This window comes from Ranitomeya variabilis, chromosome 6 (assembly GCF_051348905.1).
Source record: "Ranitomeya variabilis isolate aRanVar5 chromosome 6, aRanVar5.hap1, whole genome shotgun sequence".
In the NCBI taxonomy this organism is placed as follows: Eukaryota; Metazoa; Chordata; class Amphibia; order Anura; family Dendrobatidae; genus Ranitomeya; species Ranitomeya variabilis.
In genome coordinates this window covers 573,020,834-573,039,874 of record NC_135237.1, presented here as the reverse complement: position 1 = coordinate 573,039,874, position 19,041 = coordinate 573,020,834, and the positions used below count along the sequence as shown (strand labels likewise).

Sequence of the window (19,041 nt, the reverse complement as noted above, 5' to 3'; positions counted from 1 at the left end):
CCGTGACGTCATCCCTCAGGTCCTAAATTCCTAGAAGAAAATTTAGGACCTGAGGGATGACGTCGCGGCTTCTGATTGGTCGTGTGGCGGTCACATGAGCGGCACGCGACCAATCAGAAGCCGTGATGTCATGGAAGGTGCTGAACGCGCTAATTTTAAGCAAAGCAGGCTGCCGGTTACTACCAGGGCACGTCAGAGGGTGAGTATATCCCTATTTTTTATTTTAATTCTTTATTTTTTACATGGATATGGATCCCAGGGCCTGAAGGAGAGTTTCCTCTCCTTCAGACCCTGGGAACCATACACTGGGAACTTCCGATTCCCGATACCACAAAAGTATCGGATCTCGGTATCGGAATTCCGATACCGCAAGTATCGGCCGATACCCGATACTTGCGGTATCGGAATGCTCAACACTACTCAACACTAGTAACAAGAGAAATTGGACACCAAAAGTTGTTGTCCAATTTGTTCTGAGTACGCTGATACCCCATATGTGGGGGGAACCAGCATTTGGGCGCATGGCAGAGCTCGGAAGGGAAGTAGCGCCATTTGGAATGCAGACTTAGATGGATTGGTCTGCAGGCGTCACGTTGCATTTGCAGAGCCCCTGATGTACATAAACAATAGAAAACCCCCACAATTGACCCCATTTTGGAACCTAGACCCCAAAGGAACTTATCTAGGTTGTGTTGTAAGAACTTTTAACCCCCAAGTATTTCACTTCAGTTTATAACACAGAGCCGTGAAAATAAAAAATCATTTTTGTCCCACAAAAATGTTTTTTTAGCCTCCCAAAGTTTATTTTCCCAAGGGTAACTAGAGAAATTGGACCCCAAAAGTTGTTTTCCAATTTGTCCTGAGTATGCTGATAACCCATATGTTGGGGTAAACTCCTGTTTGGGCGCAAGGGAGAGCTCAGAAGGGAAGGAGCACTGTTTTACTTTTTCAAAGCAGAATTGGCTGGAATTGAGATCGAATGTCATGTCACGTTTGGAGAGCCCCTGATGTGCCTAAACAATGGAAACCCTGTTGTGAATTCTGTTCTTGAACTCCCTCCTGTGGTTATAAATGGTACTTCGTCGAGTTCTGTCCATGGACTCCCTCTGGTGGCTGTGAGTGGAGCTGCTGGTTCTGAGGTTCCTTCTCCAGCTGATCTCGTTTAGGCCTTGGCTGGCTGCTCTATTTAACTCCAGTCAGATCGTTACCTGATGCCAGCTGTCAATGTCCTAGTACTGGTTCAGTTTTCTTGGATCTTTCAGATGACCTGTCTGCTTCAGCAAAAGCTAAGTCCCTGCTAGCTTATTTGTTACCATTATGTTTTTGTCCAGCTTGCTATTATGATTTTGTCTTGTTAGCTGGAAGCTCTGGGATGCAGAGTGGCACCACCGCGCCGTGAGTCGGTGCGGTGCTCTCTTTTGCACACTCTGCGTGGTTTTTTGTTAGTTTTTTATGCTGACCGCAAAGATACCTTTTCTATCCTCAGTCTATTTAGTTAAGTCTGGCCTCGTTTGCTGAAACCTATTTTCATTCCTGTGTTTGTGACTTCCATTTTAACTCACAGTCAATATATGTGGGGGGCTGCCTATTTCTTTGGGGAATTTCTCTGAGGCAAGGTAGGCTGTATTTTCTATCTTTAGGGGTAGCTAGCTCTTAGGCTGTGAAGAGGTGTCTAGGCAGAGTCAGGAACGCTCCACGGCTATTTCTAGTTGTTGTGATAGGATTAGGGGTTGCGGTCAGCAAAGCTCCCACTTCCCAGAGCTCGTCCTGTATTACTAGTTTGCTCATCTGGTCATTTCTAGTGCTCCTAACCACCAGTTCAATCATAACAAAACCCCCAATTCTAACTGAAACCCTATCCCAAACACACCCCTAATCCCAACCACACCCCTAACCCCAACCCTAACCACACCCCTAACTCCAACACACCCCTAACCCTAATCCCAACCATAACCCTAACCACACCCCTAACTCCGACACACCCCTAACCCTAATCCCAACCGTAAATGTAATCCAAACCCTAACCCTAGCCCCAACCCTAGCCCTAACCCTAACCCTAGCCCTAACCCTAGCCCTAACCCTAGCTCTAACCCTAACCCTAGCCCTAACCCTAACCCTAGCCCTAACCCTAATGGGAAAATGGCAATAAATACATTTTTTATTTATTTTTCTTTCCCTAACTAAGGGGTTGATGAAGGTGGGTTTGATTTACTTTTATAGCGGGTTTTTTAACGGATTTTTATGATTGGCAGCTGTCACACACTAAAAGACGCTTTTATTGCAAAAAAATATTTTTTTGTGTTACCACATTGTGAGAGCTATAATTTTTCCATATTTTGGTCCACAGTGTCATGTGAGGTTTTGTTTTTTGTGGGACGAGTTGACGTTTTTATTGGTGACATTTTCGGGCATGTGACTTTTTTGATCGCTTTTTATTCCGATTTTTGTGAGGCAGTATGACCACAAACCAGCTATTCATGAATTTCTTTTTTGGGGGGGTGTTTATACCATTCCTCATTTGGTAAAATGGATAAAGCAGTTTTATTCTTCGGGTCAGTATGATTAAAGCGATACCTCATTTAGATTTTTTTTTATGTTTTGGCGCTTTTATATGATAAAAACTATTTTATAGAAAAAAAGAATTATATTGCATCGCTTTATTCTGAGGACTATAACTTTTTTTCTTTTTTCTTTGATGTTGCTGTATGGTGGCTCGCTTTTTGCGGGACAAGATGATGTTTTCAGTGGTACCATGGTTATTTATATCTGTCTTTTTGATCGCGTGCTATTCCACTTTTTGTTCGGCGGTATGATAATAAAGGGTTGTGATTTGCCTCGGTTTTTTTTAATTTTTTTTACGGTGTTCACTGAAGGGGATAACTAGTGGGACGGTTTTATAGGTCGGGTTGTTACGGACGCGGCGATACTAAATATGTGTACTTTTATTGTTTTTTATTATTATTTAGATAAAGGAATGTATTTATTGGAACAATATATATTTTTTATTTGTTTATTTAGGTTTGTTTTTTTTTAACATGTAAATATATATTTTTTTACTTTGCCCCACGGGGGGCATCACGCTATATTCACAGATCGCTGATCTGACACTTTGCTGCGCACTGTGTCAGATCAGCGATCTGTCGTGCACAGCAGGGAGGCTTACCAGCACTTGCTCTGAGCAGGCGCTGGTAAGCCACCCCCTGCAGGACCCGGATGCAGCCCCACGGCCATTTTGGGAGGAGGAGGTAAGAGACCCGGAGCAATGCGATCACATCGTGTTGCTCTGAGGGTCTTAGGGAAGCACGCAGGGAGCCCCCTCCCTGCACAATGCTTCCCTATACCACCGGAACACTGCGATCATGTTTGATCTCAGTGTGCCAGGGGTTAATGTGCAGGGGGCGGTCCGTGACCACTCCTGGCACATAGTGCCGGATGTCAGCTGCAATAAACAGCTGACACCCGGCCGTGCTCCCCCCGTGAGTGCGGCTGATCGCACTGGACGAACTATCCCGTCACTGGGAATTAAGTCCCAGGTCACCTTGACAGAATAGAACATCCAATGGGATTAAGGGGTTAAAGACCCTGAAAACATTTTTATCCCCTGAAAATGTATTGGGCATCTTTACTGGTGGTTCAGGGTCCACTAGGGATACATCAGTGGGGCCCCCTCCCTGAACCCCAATGGAGCAGACATCTGTAAAGCATATGCCACATCTATCTGCACCTGTTGGTGCGAGTGGACCAAGGCTTGCTGATCCACGGACAGCTTCTGAAAAGGCTGGGAGAGCTCATTAATCTGCCCTTTGAGAGTCTGTACCGGATCCATGGCATACCAAGACTGTATGGTCATCTATAATGTCACAGCTCCTGGGTATTAATACTGCAGGGAGAGCTGAACACAGCAGCTGAGCTAAACATCAGGTTACTAACCAGGCAATCAACAGGACCTTAGCCATGTGACAGAAAGAGAGGAGGTCAGGGGGCAGAGCCAGAAGCAAGGGAAAAGAGAAGGGATAAACAATAGAGAGTTATCAAACAAGAAAGATCGGAGCCAGGAGATCACGAGGTACCAAAAGGGAGAGACAGGGGATAGTCAGCATCAAAGCCAGAGTTCAGTAATCCAGAAGAACAAACAGAGTAACGCATGGAAAGCAAGATAAACACAATGCCAACCAGGCACACACTTCATCGGTCAAACACACAGACTAAATCAGAATGTATAGCTGACAGAGAAACCCAGCTAAGAGTGAGTATAAATACCCCTCCCATCTTGAAAGAGAGGCCAACACCATTAACCCTGAGAGAACAGAGCATTAACCATGACCTAACCATGACAAAAGCCTGGTTTCACCTTCATGACCAGGCCAAATTTTACAATTCTGATCACTGTCATTTTATGTGGTAATTAGAGTTGAGCATCGGGTATCTGCCGATATTCGCAGTATCAGAATTCCGATACCGAGTTCCGATATTTTTGCGATATCGGAATCGGAAGTTCCCACAGTGCAAAAATGCAGTATAATTGAGTGTGGGCAGTGCATGGGCGGAGACTGCGTGTCTCTGTGCAGGTGGGGTCTGTACGGGAACAGGGGTGGTCTGTGCATGCCTGCCGGGGGGTCTGTACGGCCTTTCCGGTGTCTGGACGGCTTGCCGGGAGGTCTGTGCGGCCTCTCCGGGGTCTGTACGGCCTGCCGGGGGGTCTGTGCAGCCTGCCGGGGGGTCTGTGTGGCCTCTCAGGGGTCTGTGCGGCTTGCCGGGGGGTCTGTATGGCCTGCTGGGGGTCTTTGTGTCTGTGCAGGCATCGTCCGATGGGACTACAAGTCTACATCGGGCTATGCCTGCTACAATGACAGTGATTGACACATTAGCCAATGATGGGACAGTAGTAGTTCCATCATCCGGCTAATGTGTTGAATGTAAAAAAAAAAAAAATACTCCATACATACTCCATACATGCTACATACATGCTACATACATACATTCTACATACATGCTACATACTACATGCATACATACATGCTACATTCATGCTACATATTACATACATGCTACATACATGCTACATAAATACATTCTACATACATGCTACATACTACATACATACATACTTGCTACATATTACATACATGCTACATACATGCTACATACCTGCTACATACATACTACATACATGCTACATACATACTACATACATACATACATAGCAACATTAACCATGACCTAACCATGACAAAAGCCTGGTTTCACCTTCATGACCAGGCCAAATTTTACAATTCTGATCACTGTCATTTTATGTGGTAATTAGAGTTGAGCATCGGGTATCTGCCGATATTCGCAGTATCGGAATTCCGATACCGAGTTCCGATATTTTTGCGATATCGGAATCGGAAGTTCCCACAGTGCAAAAATGCAGTATAATTGAGTGTGGGCAGTGCATGGGCGGAGACTGCATGTCTCTGTGCAGGTGGGGTCTGTACGGGAACAGGGGTGGTCTGTGCGTGCCTGCCGGGGGGTCTGTACGGCCTTTCCGGTGTCTGGACAGCTTGCCGGGAGGTCTGTGCGGCCTCTCCGGGGTTAATAGCATATGGTTAATAGGTCATTGGTGCTAAGGTCACCAATGACCTATTAACCTGTTATGACCCCAATGGCGAGGGTCTCAGAGGAACAAGTAAGTCTGCGACGTACAAAAATCCAGCTCATAGGGCAGTGGTAACTGGGTTGACCATATAACTACTCCTAACGCCAACACTAGAAGTAGCCGGGGAACATGCCTACGTTGGTCGCTAGATGTCTCGCGCCAGCCGGAGGACTAACTACCCCTAGAAGAGGAAAACAAAGACCTCTCTTGCCTCCAGAGAATAGACCCCAAAAGTCGGATACAAGCCCCCCACAAATAATAACGGTGAGGTAAGAGGAAATGACAAACACAGAGATGAACTAGGTTTAGCAAAGAGAGGCCCACTTACTAATAGCAGAATGTAGTAAGATAACTTATATGGTCAACAAAAACCCTAACAAAATTCCACACTGGAGATACAAGAACCCCCGAACCGTCTAACGGCCCGGGGGGAGAACTCCAGCCTCCCTAGAGCTTCCAGCAAGGATAGGATACAGATTATGTACAAGCTGGACAAAAATGCAAACAAAAATAAATAGCAAAAAGCAAGAAAGCAGACTTAGCTTAATTTAGCAGGAACCAGGATCAGTAGACAAGAGCACAACAGATTAGCTCTGATTACAACGTTGCCAGGCATTGAACTGAAGGTCCAGGGAGCTTATATAGCAACACCCCTGACCTAACGACCCAGGTGAGCATACAAGGGATGAATGACATACCCAGAGTCAAATCACTAGTAACCACTAGAGGGAGCCAAAAGGTAAATTCACAACAGTACCCCCCCCCTTAGTGAGGGGTCACCGAACCCTCACCAAGACCACCAGGGCGATCAGGATGAGCGGCGTGAAAGGCACGAACTAAATCGGCCGCATGTACATCAGAGGCGACCACCCAGGAATTATCCTCCTGACCATAGCCCTTCCACTTGACCAGGTACTGAAGCCTCCGCCTGGAGAGACGAGAATCTAAGATCTTCTCCACCACGTACTCCAACTCACCCTCAACCAACACCGGAGCAGGAGGCTCAGCAGAAGGAACCACAGGCACAACGTACCGCCGCAACAAGGACCTATGAAATACGTTGTGAATGGCAAACGACACCGGAAGATCCAGGCGAAAGGATACAGGATTAATGATTTCCAATATCTTGTAAGGACCAATGAAGCGAGGCTTAAATTTGGGAGAGGAGACCTTCATAGGAACAAATCGAGAAGACAGCCATACCAAATCCCCAACGCGAAGTCGGGGACCCACACCGCGGCGGCGGTTGGCAAAAAGCTGAGCCTTCTCCTGTGACAACTTCAAGTTGTCCACCACATGACTCCACATCCGCTGCAACCTATCCACCACGGAATCCACCCCAGGACAGTCAAAAGGCTCCACATGTCCCGAGGAAAAACGAGGATGGAAACCAGAGTTGCAAAAAAATGGCGAAACCAAGGTGGCGGAACTAGCCCGATTATTAAGGGCAAATTCAGCCAACGGCAAGAAGGTCATCCAATCATCCTGATCAGAAGAGACAAAACACCTCAAATAAGCCTCCAGAGTCTGATTAGTTCGCTCCGTTTGTCCGTTAGTCTGGGGATGGAAAGCGGACGAAAACGACAAATCAATGCCCATCCTACCACAAAAGGATCGCCAGAACCTGGAAACAAACTGGGATCCTCTGTCCGACACAATATTCTCAGGAATGCCGTGCAAACGAACCACGTTCTGGAAGAACACAGGAACCAGATCAGAAGAGGAAGGCAGCTTAGGCAAAGGAACCAGATGGACCATCTTGGAGAAACGATCACATATCACCCAGATGACAGACATGCCCTGAGACACCGGAAGATCCGAAATGAAATCCATTGAGATGTGTGTCCAAGGTCTCTTCGGGACAGGCAAGGGCAAGAGCAACCCGCTGGCACGAGAGCAACAAGGCTTAGCTCGGGCACAAGTACCACAGGACTGCACAAATGACCGCACATCCCTAGACAAGGAAGGCCACCAAAAGGACCTGGCCACCAGATCTCTGGTGCCAAAAATTCCCGGGTGCCCTGCCAACACCGAGGAATGAACCTCGGAAATGACTCTGCTGGTCCATCTAGCAGGCACAAACAATCTGTCAGGTGGACAAGAGTCAGGCCTACCAGCCTGAAATCTCTGCAACACACGTCGCAGATCTGGAGAAATAGCAGACACGATAACTCCTTCCTTAAGAATACCCACAGGTTCAGCGACTCCAGGAGCATCAGGCACAAAGCTCCTAGACAGAGCATCGGCCTTCACATTCTTAGAACCTGGTAAATACGAGACCACAAAGTCAAAACGGGAGAAAAACAATGACCAGCGGGCCTGTCTAGGATTCAGGCGTTTAGCAGACTCGAGATACATCAGATTTTTGTGATCAGTCAAGACCACCACACGATGCTTAGCACCCTCGAGCCAATGACGCCACTCCTCAAATGCCCACTTCATGGCCAACAACTCCCGATTGCCCACATCATAATTTCGCTCTGCCGGCGAAAACTTCCTAGAGAAAAAGGCACAAGGCCTCATAGTAGAGCAACCAGGGCCTCTCTGCGACAAAACGGCCCCTGCCCCAATCTCCGAAGCATCCACCTCAACCTGAAAGGGAAGTGAGACATCAGGCTGGCACAAAACAGGCGCCGAAGTAAATTGGCGTTTCAACTCCTGGAAAGCCTCCACAGCAGCAGGAGCCCAGTTAGCTACATCAGAGCCTTTCTTGGTCATATCCGTCAGCGGTTTAACAACGCTAGAGAAATTTGCGATAAAACGACGGTAGAAGTTAGCAAAACCCAAGAACTTCTGAAGACTCTTAACTGACGAGGGTTGAGTCCAATCATGAATAGCTCGGACCTTGACTGGATCCATCTCCACAGCAGAAGGGGAAAAAATGAACCCCAAAAAGGGAACCTTCTGTAGACCAAAGAGACACTTTGAGCCTTTTATAAACAAAGAATTTTCACGCAGAATCTCAAAAACCATCCTGACCTGCTCCACATGCGAGTCCCAATCATCAGAAAAAACCAGAATATCATCCAGATAAACAATCAAAAATTTATCCAGATACTTCCGGAAAATGTCATGCATGAAGGACTGAAAAACTGAAGGGGCATTAGAGAGCCCAAATGGCATCACCAAGTACTCAAAATGACCTTCAGGCGTATTGAATGCGGTTTTCCATTCATCGCCCTGCCTAATGCGCACAAGGTTGTACGCACCACGAAGGTCTATCTTGGTGAACCACTTGGCACCTTTAATCCGGGCAAACAAATCTGACAACAGCGGCAAAGGATACTGAAATTTGACAGTGATCTTATTTAAAAGCCGATAGTCAATACAAGGCCTCAAAGATCCGTCCTTTTTGGCCACAAAAAAGAATCCCGCCCCAAGAGGGGAAGAAGAAGGACGGATATGCCCCTTCTCAAGAGACTCCTTGATATATGAACGCATCGCGGTATGTTCAGGTACCGACAGATTAAACAGTCTCCCCCTAGGAAACTTACTGCCAGGAATCAAATCTATTGCACAGTCACATTCCCTATGAGGAGGCAGTGCACTGGACTTAGACTCGCTGAAGACATCCTGATAATCAGACAAATACGCCGGAACTTCCGAAGGCGTAGAAGAAGCAATAGACAAGGGCAGGGAATCTCCATGAATTCCATGGCAGCCCCAACTTGACACTGACATAGCCTTCCAGTCCAAGACTGGGTTATGGGTCTGTAACCATGGCAAACCCAAAACAACCAAATCATGCATTTTATGCAGAACAAGAAAACGTATTACCTCCCGATGTTCGGGAGTCATGCACATGGTAACCTGTGTCCAAAACTGCGGTTTATTTTTTGCCAATGGCGTAGAATCAATACCCCTAAGAGGGATAGGATTTTCCAATGGCTCAAGAACAAATCCGCAGCGCTTGGCAAATGACAGATCCATAAGGCTCAGGGCAGCACCTGAGTCCACAAACGCCATGACAGGATACGATGACAGTGACCAAATCAAAGTTACAGATAGAATAAACTTAGGTTGCAAATTACCAATGGCGACCGGACTAACAACCTTAGTAAGACGTTTAGAGCATGCTGAGATAACATGTGTAGAATCACCACAGTAGTAACACAAGCCATTCTGGCGTCTATGAATTTTCCGCTCATTTCTAGTCAGGATTCTATCAGATTGCATTAAATCAGGTGCCTGTTCAGACAACACCATGAGGGAATTTGCGGTCTTGCGCTCCCGCAACCGCCGGTCGATTTGAATAGCCAGGGCCATAGAATCATTCAGACCTGTGGGAATGGGAAAACCCACCATCACATTCTTAATGGCTTCAGAAAGGCCATTTCTAAAATTTGCAGCCAATGCACACTCGTTCCACTGGGTCAGCACGGACCATTTCCGAAATTTTTGGCAATACACTTCAGCCTCGTCCTGGCCCTGAGACATCGCCAGCAAGGCTTTTTCTGCCTGAATCTCAAGATTGGGTTCCTCATAAAGCAAACCAAGCGCCAGAAAAAGCGCATCAATGTCAGCCAATGCCGGATCTCCTGGCGCCAGCGAGAAAGCCCAATCCTGAGGGTCGCCCCGTAAAAAAGAAATAACAATTTTTACTTGCTGAGCGGAGTCTCCAGATGAACAGGGTTTCAGGGACAAAAACAATTTACAATTATTCCTGAAATTTCTAAATTTAAATTGGTCTCCGGAAAACGGTTCAGGAATCGGTATCTTAGGTTCTGACATTGGATTTCTGATAACATAATCTTGTATGCCCTGCACACGAGCAGCAAGCTGATCCACACTTGTAATCAAGGTCTGGACATTCATGTCTGCAGCAAACACAAGCCACTCAGAGGTAAAGGGGACAAGAAAAAAAAAAAATGAGAGAGAGAAAAAAAAACTCAGAACTTTCTTTCTTATAATCCCACTTCTGCAATGCATTTAACATTTAATACTGGCCTGGCAAACTGTTATGACCCCAATGGCGAGGGTCTCAGAGGAACAAGTAAGTCTGCGACGTACAAAAATCCAGCTCATAGGGCAGTGGTAACTGGGTTGACCATATAACTACTCCTAACGCCAACACTAGAAGTAGCCGGGGAACATGCCTACGTTGGTCGCTAGATGTCTCGCGCCAGCCGGAGGACTAACTACCCCTAGAAGAGGAAAACAAAGACCTCTCTTGCCTCCAGAGAATAGACCCCAAAAGTCGGATACAAGCCCCCCACAAATAATAACGGTGAGGTAAGAGGAAATGACAAACACAGAGATGAACTAGGTTTAGCAAAGAGAGGCCCACTTACTAATAGCAGAATGTAGTAAGATAACTTATATGGTCAACAAAAACCCTAACAAAATTCCACACTGGAGATACAAGAACCCCCGAACCGTCTAACGGCCCGGGGGGAGAACTCCAGCCTCCCTAGAGCTTCCAGCAAGGATAGGATACAGATTATGTACAAGCTGGACAAAAATGCAAACAAAAATAAATAGCAAAAAGCAAGAAAGCAGACTTAGCTTAATTTAGCAGGAACCAGGATCAGTAGACAAGAGCACAACAGATTAGCTCTGATTACAACGTTGCCAGGCATTGAACTGAAGGTCCAGGGAGCTTATATAGCAACACCCCTGACCTAACGACCCAGGTGAGCATACAAGGGATGAATGACATACCCAGAGTCAAATCACTAGTAACCACTAGAGGGAGCCAAAAGGTAAATTCACAACATTAACCGCCATGAGCAAGCGGCACTACTCTATCCTCCTCCTCCTGGACCTGTCCTCTGCCTTTGACACAGTGGACCATTCCCTGTTGCTCCAGACCCTCTCATCCCTTGGCATCACAGACTTGGCCCTATCCTGGATCTCATCATACCTAACAGACCGGACATTCAGCGTCTCCCACTCACACACCACCTCCTCACCTCGCCCCCTATCTGTCGGAGTCCCGCAAGGTTCAGTTCTAGGGCCCCTGCTCTTCTCCATTTACACCTTTGGCCTGGGACAGCTCATAGAATCTCACAGCTTTCAGTATCACCTCTATGCTGATGACACACAGATCTACATCTCTGGACCAGATATCACCACCCTTCTAGCCAGAATCCCTCAATGTCTATCCGCTATTTCATCATTCTTCTCCGCTAGATTTCTAAAACTTAACATGGACAAAACAGAATTCATCATCTTTCCCCCATCTCACGCGACCTCCCCAACGAACCTATCCATTACAGTAAACGGCTGCCCACTCTCCCCAGTCCCACAAGCCCGCTGTCTTGGGGTAATCCTTGACACTGATCTCTCCTTCAAACCACATATCCAAACCCTTTCCACTTCCTGCCGCCTCCAACTCAAAAATATTTCACGGATCCGTACATTCCTAAACCAAGAATCTGCAAAAACCCTAGTCCATGCCCTCATCATCTCCCGCCTCGACTACTGTAACCTCCTGCTCTGTGGCCTCCCCTCTAACACTCTCGCACCCCTCCAATCTATTCTAAACTCTGCTGCCCGACTAATCCACCTGTCCCCCCGCTATTCCCCGGCCTCTCCCCTCTGTCAATCCCTTCACTGGCTCCCCATTACCCAGAGACTCCAGTACAAAAGCCTAACCATGACATACAAAGCCATCCACACCCTGTCTCCTCCATACATCTGTGACCTCGTCTCCCGGTACTTTCCTGCACGCAACCTCCGATCCTCACAAGACCTCCTTCTCTACTCCCCTCTTATCTCCTCTTCACACAATCGCATACAAGATTTCTCTCGTGCATCCCCCCTACTCTGGAACTCTCTACCACAACATATCAGACTCTCGCCTACCATCGAAACCTTCAAAAAGAACCTGAAGACCCACCTCTTCCGACAAGCCTACAACCTGCAGTAACCACCAATCGACCAAACTGCTGCACGACCAGCTCTATCCTCACCTACTGTATCCTCACCCATCCCTTGTAGATTGTGAGCCCTCGCGGGCAGGGTCCTCTCTCCTCCTGTTCCAGTTGTGACTTGTATCGGTCAAGATTATTGTACTTGTTTTTATTATGTAAACTCCTCCTCACATGTAAAGCGCCATGGAATAAATGGCGCTATAATAATAAATAATAATAATAATAATACTACATACATACCACATACAGTACATTCATACATTACATACATGACATACATATAGACATACAGTACATTAAACATAGATTACATACTCACCATTACTTGTCATTTTGATCCCCGAAGCCATTGTCAACCTGTAAAAAATATGAAAAAAACAAACAACCAATATACTCCCTGTCCGCAGAAATCCACGAGTGTCCCACGACGATCTCCCTTGGAGAAAGGCAGCCACAGCTGGTGCAACCACTCTCCAGGGGCCCCAGAAACACAATGATGGGAGGAAGGTATTCCTCCGCCGCTGTAAAAAAATGTCCCTAGTCTGACTTATGGCATTGCTGTATGAGAAATTTTCCCAGGCAGCAATTGCCATAAAGTAAGACTTTGAACTTTAGTAACCTCAGTGATACACTGCAGGGGCCATTGTCAGGATCCGTTTTTTTCCAAAACTCACCGGATTGTGCCTGACGGCAAAAACCTGATGTGTGAAAGCAGCCAGATAGATGGATAGATACTTCTATGTATCTATAGATATATCCATAGATATATAATAGAAAGGCCGATGTTTCTAAGGCTACTTTCACACTTGCATTTTTAGCGATCCGTTGCAATCCGTCGTTTTGGTAAAAAAAAACGGATCCTGCAAATGTGCTCTCAGGATGCGTTTTTTCCCCATAGACTTGTATTAGCGACGAATCACGACAGATGGCCACACGTCACGTCCGTCCTGCAACGGATCCATCGTGTTTTGGTGGACCGTCGGCACAAAAAAACGTTCAAGTGAATGTTTTTTTGTCCGTCGCGTCCACCATTTTCTACTGCGCATGCATGGCAGAAACTCCGCCCCCACCTCCCCGGACTTCAGAATGGGCAGCGGATGCATTGAAAAACTGCATCCGCTGCCCACATCGTGCACAAATTTCACAACGTGCATCGGTACGTCGGCCTGACGCATAGCGACGGACCCGTACCGGCGCAAGTGTGAAAGAGGCCTTTATGAGCGCTGAATTTAAAAGAAACAAAAAAAAGGAAAAAAAACACATGGGCCCCGCGCAATTTTCTGCACCAGAGGGGGAAAGCCGACGGCCGGGGGCCAATATTTGTAGCCTGCTATGAATATCAGCCCGCAGCTGTCTGCGTAGCCTTTACTGGCTATTGAAATAGGGGGACTCCAAAAAAAAATGACATGGGGTCCCCCTATATTTTATAGCCAGAAAGGCTACGCAGACGGCTGCGGGCTGATATTCATAGCCTAGAGAGGGGCCGTGGATATTGCCCCCCCTCGGCTACAAATACCAGTCCGCAGCCGCCCCGAAAATGGCACATCTGTAAGAAGCGCCAATTCCTGCACTTAGCCCCTCTCTTCCCACTCCTGTATAGCGGTGGGATATGGGGTAATAAGGGGTTAATGTCACCTTGCTATTGTAAGGTATCATTAAGCCTGGTTAATAATGGAGAGGGGTAAATAAGATGCTTATCCGTAATGAATCCAATAGTAAGAAAGGGTTAATAAAACATGCACACATTAGGAAAAAGTATTTTAATATTCTTCATTTCATCATACTTACCATACTTCAGCGCCAGCAAAAAACTTAAAATAATAAACCGTATACTAGCTGTCCACCGTAGTCCAATTAATAACGAGTGTCCCACGACAATCTCCCCTATAGAACAGTGACATCTGGTGATGTCACTGCTCTATAGGACCCTCAGTGACACACTGATAGGAGACAATGGCTCCTGCAGTGTATCACTGAGGTTACTAAAGTTCAAAGTCTTACTTTATGGTAATTGCTGCCTGGGAAAATTTCTCATACAGCAATGCCATAAGTCAGACTAGGGACTTTTTTCTACAGCGGCGGAGGAATACCTTCCTCCCGTCATTGTGTTTCTGGGGCCCCTGGAGAGCGGACACACCAGCTGTTACTGCCGTTCTCCACGGGAGATCATCGTGGGACAGGGAGTATATTGGTTGTTTGTTTTTTTTCATATTTTTTACAGGTTGACACTGGCTTCGGGGATCAAAATGACAAGTAATGGTGAGTATGTAATCTATGTTTAATGTACTGTATGTCTATATGTATGTCATGTATGTAATGTATGAATGTACTGTATGTAGTATGTATGTATGTATGTAGTATGTATGTATGTAGCATGTATGTAGCATGTATGTAGTATGTCATGTATGTAATGTATGAATGTACTGTATGTAGTATGTATGTAGTATGTATGCAGTATGTATGCAGTATGTATGTATGTAGCATGTATGTAGCATGTATGTGGTATGTAGCATGTATGTAGAATGTATGTATGTAGCATGTATGTAGCATGTAGCATGTATGTAGAATGTATGTATGTAGCATGTATGTAGCATGTATGTAGCATGTATGGAGTAAGTATGGATTGTTTTTTGTTTTTTTTTACATTCAACACATTAGCCGGATGATGGGACTACTACGGTCCCATCATTGGCTAATGTGTCAATCACTGTCATTCTAGCAGGCATAGCCTGATGGGACTTGTAGTCCCATCGGACGATGCCTGCACAGACACAAAAACCCCCAGCAGGCAGTACAGACCCCCCAGCAAGCCGCACAGACCCCGAAGAGGCCGCACAGACCCCCCCCGGCAGGCCGTACAGACCCCCCGGCAGGCCGTACAGACCCCTGAGAGGCCACAGAGACCCCCCGTCAGGCCGTACAGACCCCGGAGAGGCCGGACAGACCCCGGAGAGGCCGCACAGACCCCCTGGCAAGCCGCACAGACACCCCGGCAGGCCATACAGACCCCGGAGAGGCCGCACAGACCCCCCCGGCAAGCCGCACAGTCTCCGGAGAGGCAGCACAGACCCCCGGAGAGGCCACACAGACCCCCGGCAGGCACGCACAGACCACGCCCGCACACACAGACACTCACAGTGTCCGCCAACACACCGCCCATGCACCGCCCACACTCTTCCCCCTCCGGAACAGCATATAGAATGACAGAAAGGGTTTATTTGCATTCCGATATTTGTGCCCCATTGACTTGCATTGGTATCGGGTATCGGTATCGGCGATATCCGATATTTTTTGGATATCGGCCAATCCAATCCGATACCGATACTTTTGAATATCGGAAGGTATCGCTCAACACTAGTGGTAATAACTCTGGAATGCTTCGACGTATCCCTGTGATTCAGAGTTTTTCTTGGGACATATTGTACTTGATGTTAGTGGTAAAAAAATTTCGATATGACTTGAGCTTATTTGTAAAAATATAGGAAATTTAGCAAAAATTTTCAAATTAAATTTTGAATTTTTCAAAATTTGAATTCTTATAACCTTAAACTAGAAAGTGATGTCACACAAAATTGTTAATTAATAACATCTACCACATGTCTACTTTACATCAGCACAAACTTTTAAACATTTTTATTTTGTTAGAAAGTTAGAAGGGTGAAAGGTTCATCAGCAATTTCTCCTTTTTCCAAAAAAAATTTACAAAACCATTTTTTTAGTGACCACATCCTATCTCCCTCTACACAGCCCCAATTGGACAGACCATCAGCAGATTTGGCTTTCAGTACCATTTTTATGCTGATGACACACAACTATACACGTCATCCCCTGACCTTACCCCCGCTGTACTACAGAACGCCACTGACTGTCTGTCTGCAGTCTCCAACATCATGTCCGCTCTCTATCTGAAACTCAACCTCTCCAAAACTGAGCTTCTTCTGCTCCCGCCTTCTACTAACCAACCTAAATCTGACACTTCCCTCTCCGTGGGTGGCACCATAATAACACCCCAGCAGTAGGCGTGCTGTCTGGGTGTTATGTTTGACTCCGATCTCTCCTTCACCTCCCACATACAATCTCTTGCCCGCTGGTGTTGCTTACACCTAAAGAACATCTCTAGAATCCGCCCTTTTCTCACCATGGAGACAACAAAAACCCTCACTGTTGCCCTAATACATTCCCACATGGACTACTGCAATGCTCTATTAATTGGCCTTCGCCTTACTCGACTTTCCCTTCTCCAGTCTATCCTTAATGCGGCAGCCAGGGTTGTCCATCTGGCTAATCGTTACTCAGATGCATCCGCTCTTCGCCAGTCGTTACACTAGCTGCCCATTCATTACAGGATACAATTCAAAACAATTGTTCTCACCCACAAAGCTCTCCACAGTGCGGCACCCACTTACATCTCGTCCCTCTTTTCTGTCTATCAGCCTAACCGACCTCTGCACTCTGCAAACAACTTTCGACTAACCTCTGCACTCATCTGTACCTCCCACTCCCGACTCCAAGACTTCTCCCGTGCTGCGCCAATCCTCTGGAATGCTCTACCCCAAGATATTAGGACCATCCACAACTTGCATAGTTTTAGGCGCTCACTCAAAACACATTTGTTCAGAGCGGCCTACCACGTTAACTAATCAAAGACATTTTAGGTTTGTGTGTTTGTAGCCCATTCACTATCTCCATCTATCCCCCACTCCCTGAAGATGGCTGGACCATCATTGTAAATACATCATTGTAAATACGCATCTGTACGTTGTATCTCCCCACCTCATTGTAGATTGTAAGCTCTCACAAGCAGGGGCGACTTATTTTGCTTTATTATTGTATTGTTAACGTCCTTACTTATGACTGTTGTGTTTGAAACTGTTAAACTGTAAAGCGCTGCGGAATATGTTGGCGCTATATAAATAAAGATTATTATTATTATTATTTTTTTTTTGTAGTTACTAGTGATGAGCGAATGTACTCGCCACTGCTCATTACTTGCCTGAGTATCACTATGCTCGGTGTACTTGGCGAGCATCGAGTATTTCCGGGTTTATTCGGTGGGAGCTCGGGTCTCCGCCCTGCAATTCTGGCTCTCTTTAGAGCACCAATGACAGTGCAGGGATTGTCAGCCATGCACTGTAATGCCGCAGCCATCTTTGTTGTTTTTATTACAGTGATGGGCTGGCTGCACAGCGTCATCAGGTCTATAAGAGACCTGAAACTGCCCTACTCGCAGCATTCTGCTCCGGACTTAGAGGGTGTAGGGAGAGCTGCTGCTGACATAGGGTCAGAATTGTGCTTTTAAGAGTAAGGGCTCATTTCCACTTGCGAGGAAAACGGACGAGATAAAAAATCGGATTGCACTCGGACCAATGTTATTCAATAGGTGTCTTTTCATTTGCGATTTTTTTTCTCAGGCGAAATTGGACTGAGAAAAAAATCGCAGCATGCTGCGATTTGCTGTGAGTCTCGGATGAGACTCGCCAATGCAAGTCAATGGGTGCGTGAAAAAAAACGCATGGAATACGGACCATCCGTATTCCGTCCATTTTTTACGGATACATTACCATTCTGTGTTGAGAGGAGAAAGATAGGCCTTATGAATGGGAATCACCACAAAAGCAATAACAAAATCAATAACAAAACACAGCTTTATTGAACATGTATATGCAGCGCCCCAGAGTCCTGGTCATTGCAGTACTGTGGCTCCGCCACTAAGGGGAGCTATGGTACGTCTGATGGCACTGAAGGAGTTCATCTGATCAGGTATCACAGACACCAATACATTTCACCACCGGGCCTCCAGGGGGAGCTAATGGTTCTATTCATTAGGCCACTCCTCACACACTGGTAAAACTGGGGGTCAGGCAGGAAGTTAGACAGAAAGCTGACTGGGTTGGAGCCAGGCAACACCTTGTGGCAGAGGGTGTTGCGGGAGAAGATTCGGTAGGGTCTCTGTCAGGAGTGGGATCCTGACAGAGACTTGGCAACTAGAGAGAACGTAACGGGACCGTGCCTGCTCAGTATAGCGGCGGTGCCCAAGGAAGGATTGGAAGCGAGATAGATTGTGCTGAGTGAGAAACGCGATCAAAGCAACAAGGAGAATACCAGTAGGGGTCGTGCTGTAAGATCGAGGCAACATTCTACTGAGGCGCACAACCGGCGGCCGGAACGCCGAGTGAGTATTACAATATTCAGCTTCAAGCAATACTCTAAACAGCGGCAGGACAGTCAGTCTAAGGCGGGCTGTCTCACCTAAATCACCTATGCAGTCTTGGGGGGCAACTTGTGGAGAGGGGCGACTCTAGGGTCCCAGAAGAGCTCCGAGCCTACCCATCAAACGGGTGCCGTTCTAACCGTAACATCAGGGAGGAACGGAGAATTAGCAGAACATCATCTAATTGAGTTGTGAGGGAACTTAAGAAACGGACACAACAGTTGTGGGGACTTTCCGTAAGCACAGCAGGGAAGGACCGCAACACATAGCGCTAGAAGGAAGGCACAGATTTCCACCTGTTAAGAGAACTCTGGAGG

At 46.6% G+C, this 19,041-nt stretch overlaps 1 protein-coding gene across 1 annotated transcript in view; it reads left to right on the top strand.

Moving 5' to 3' along the window:
* The first annotated feature begins 14,733 nt into the window (after positions 1 to 14,733).
* LOC143783135 (cytochrome P450 2C20-like) overlaps positions 14,734 to 19,041 on the top strand; it is a 744,296-nt gene continuing 739,988 nt past the window's right edge. Inside the window, exon 1 of the mRNA XM_077271442.1 lies at positions 14,734 to 14,772. Coding sequence (XP_077127557.1) covers positions 14,760 to 14,772 — 13 coding nt within the window. The 5' untranslated portion in view covers positions 14,734 to 14,759. The remainder of the gene's footprint in view (positions 14,773 to 19,041) is intronic.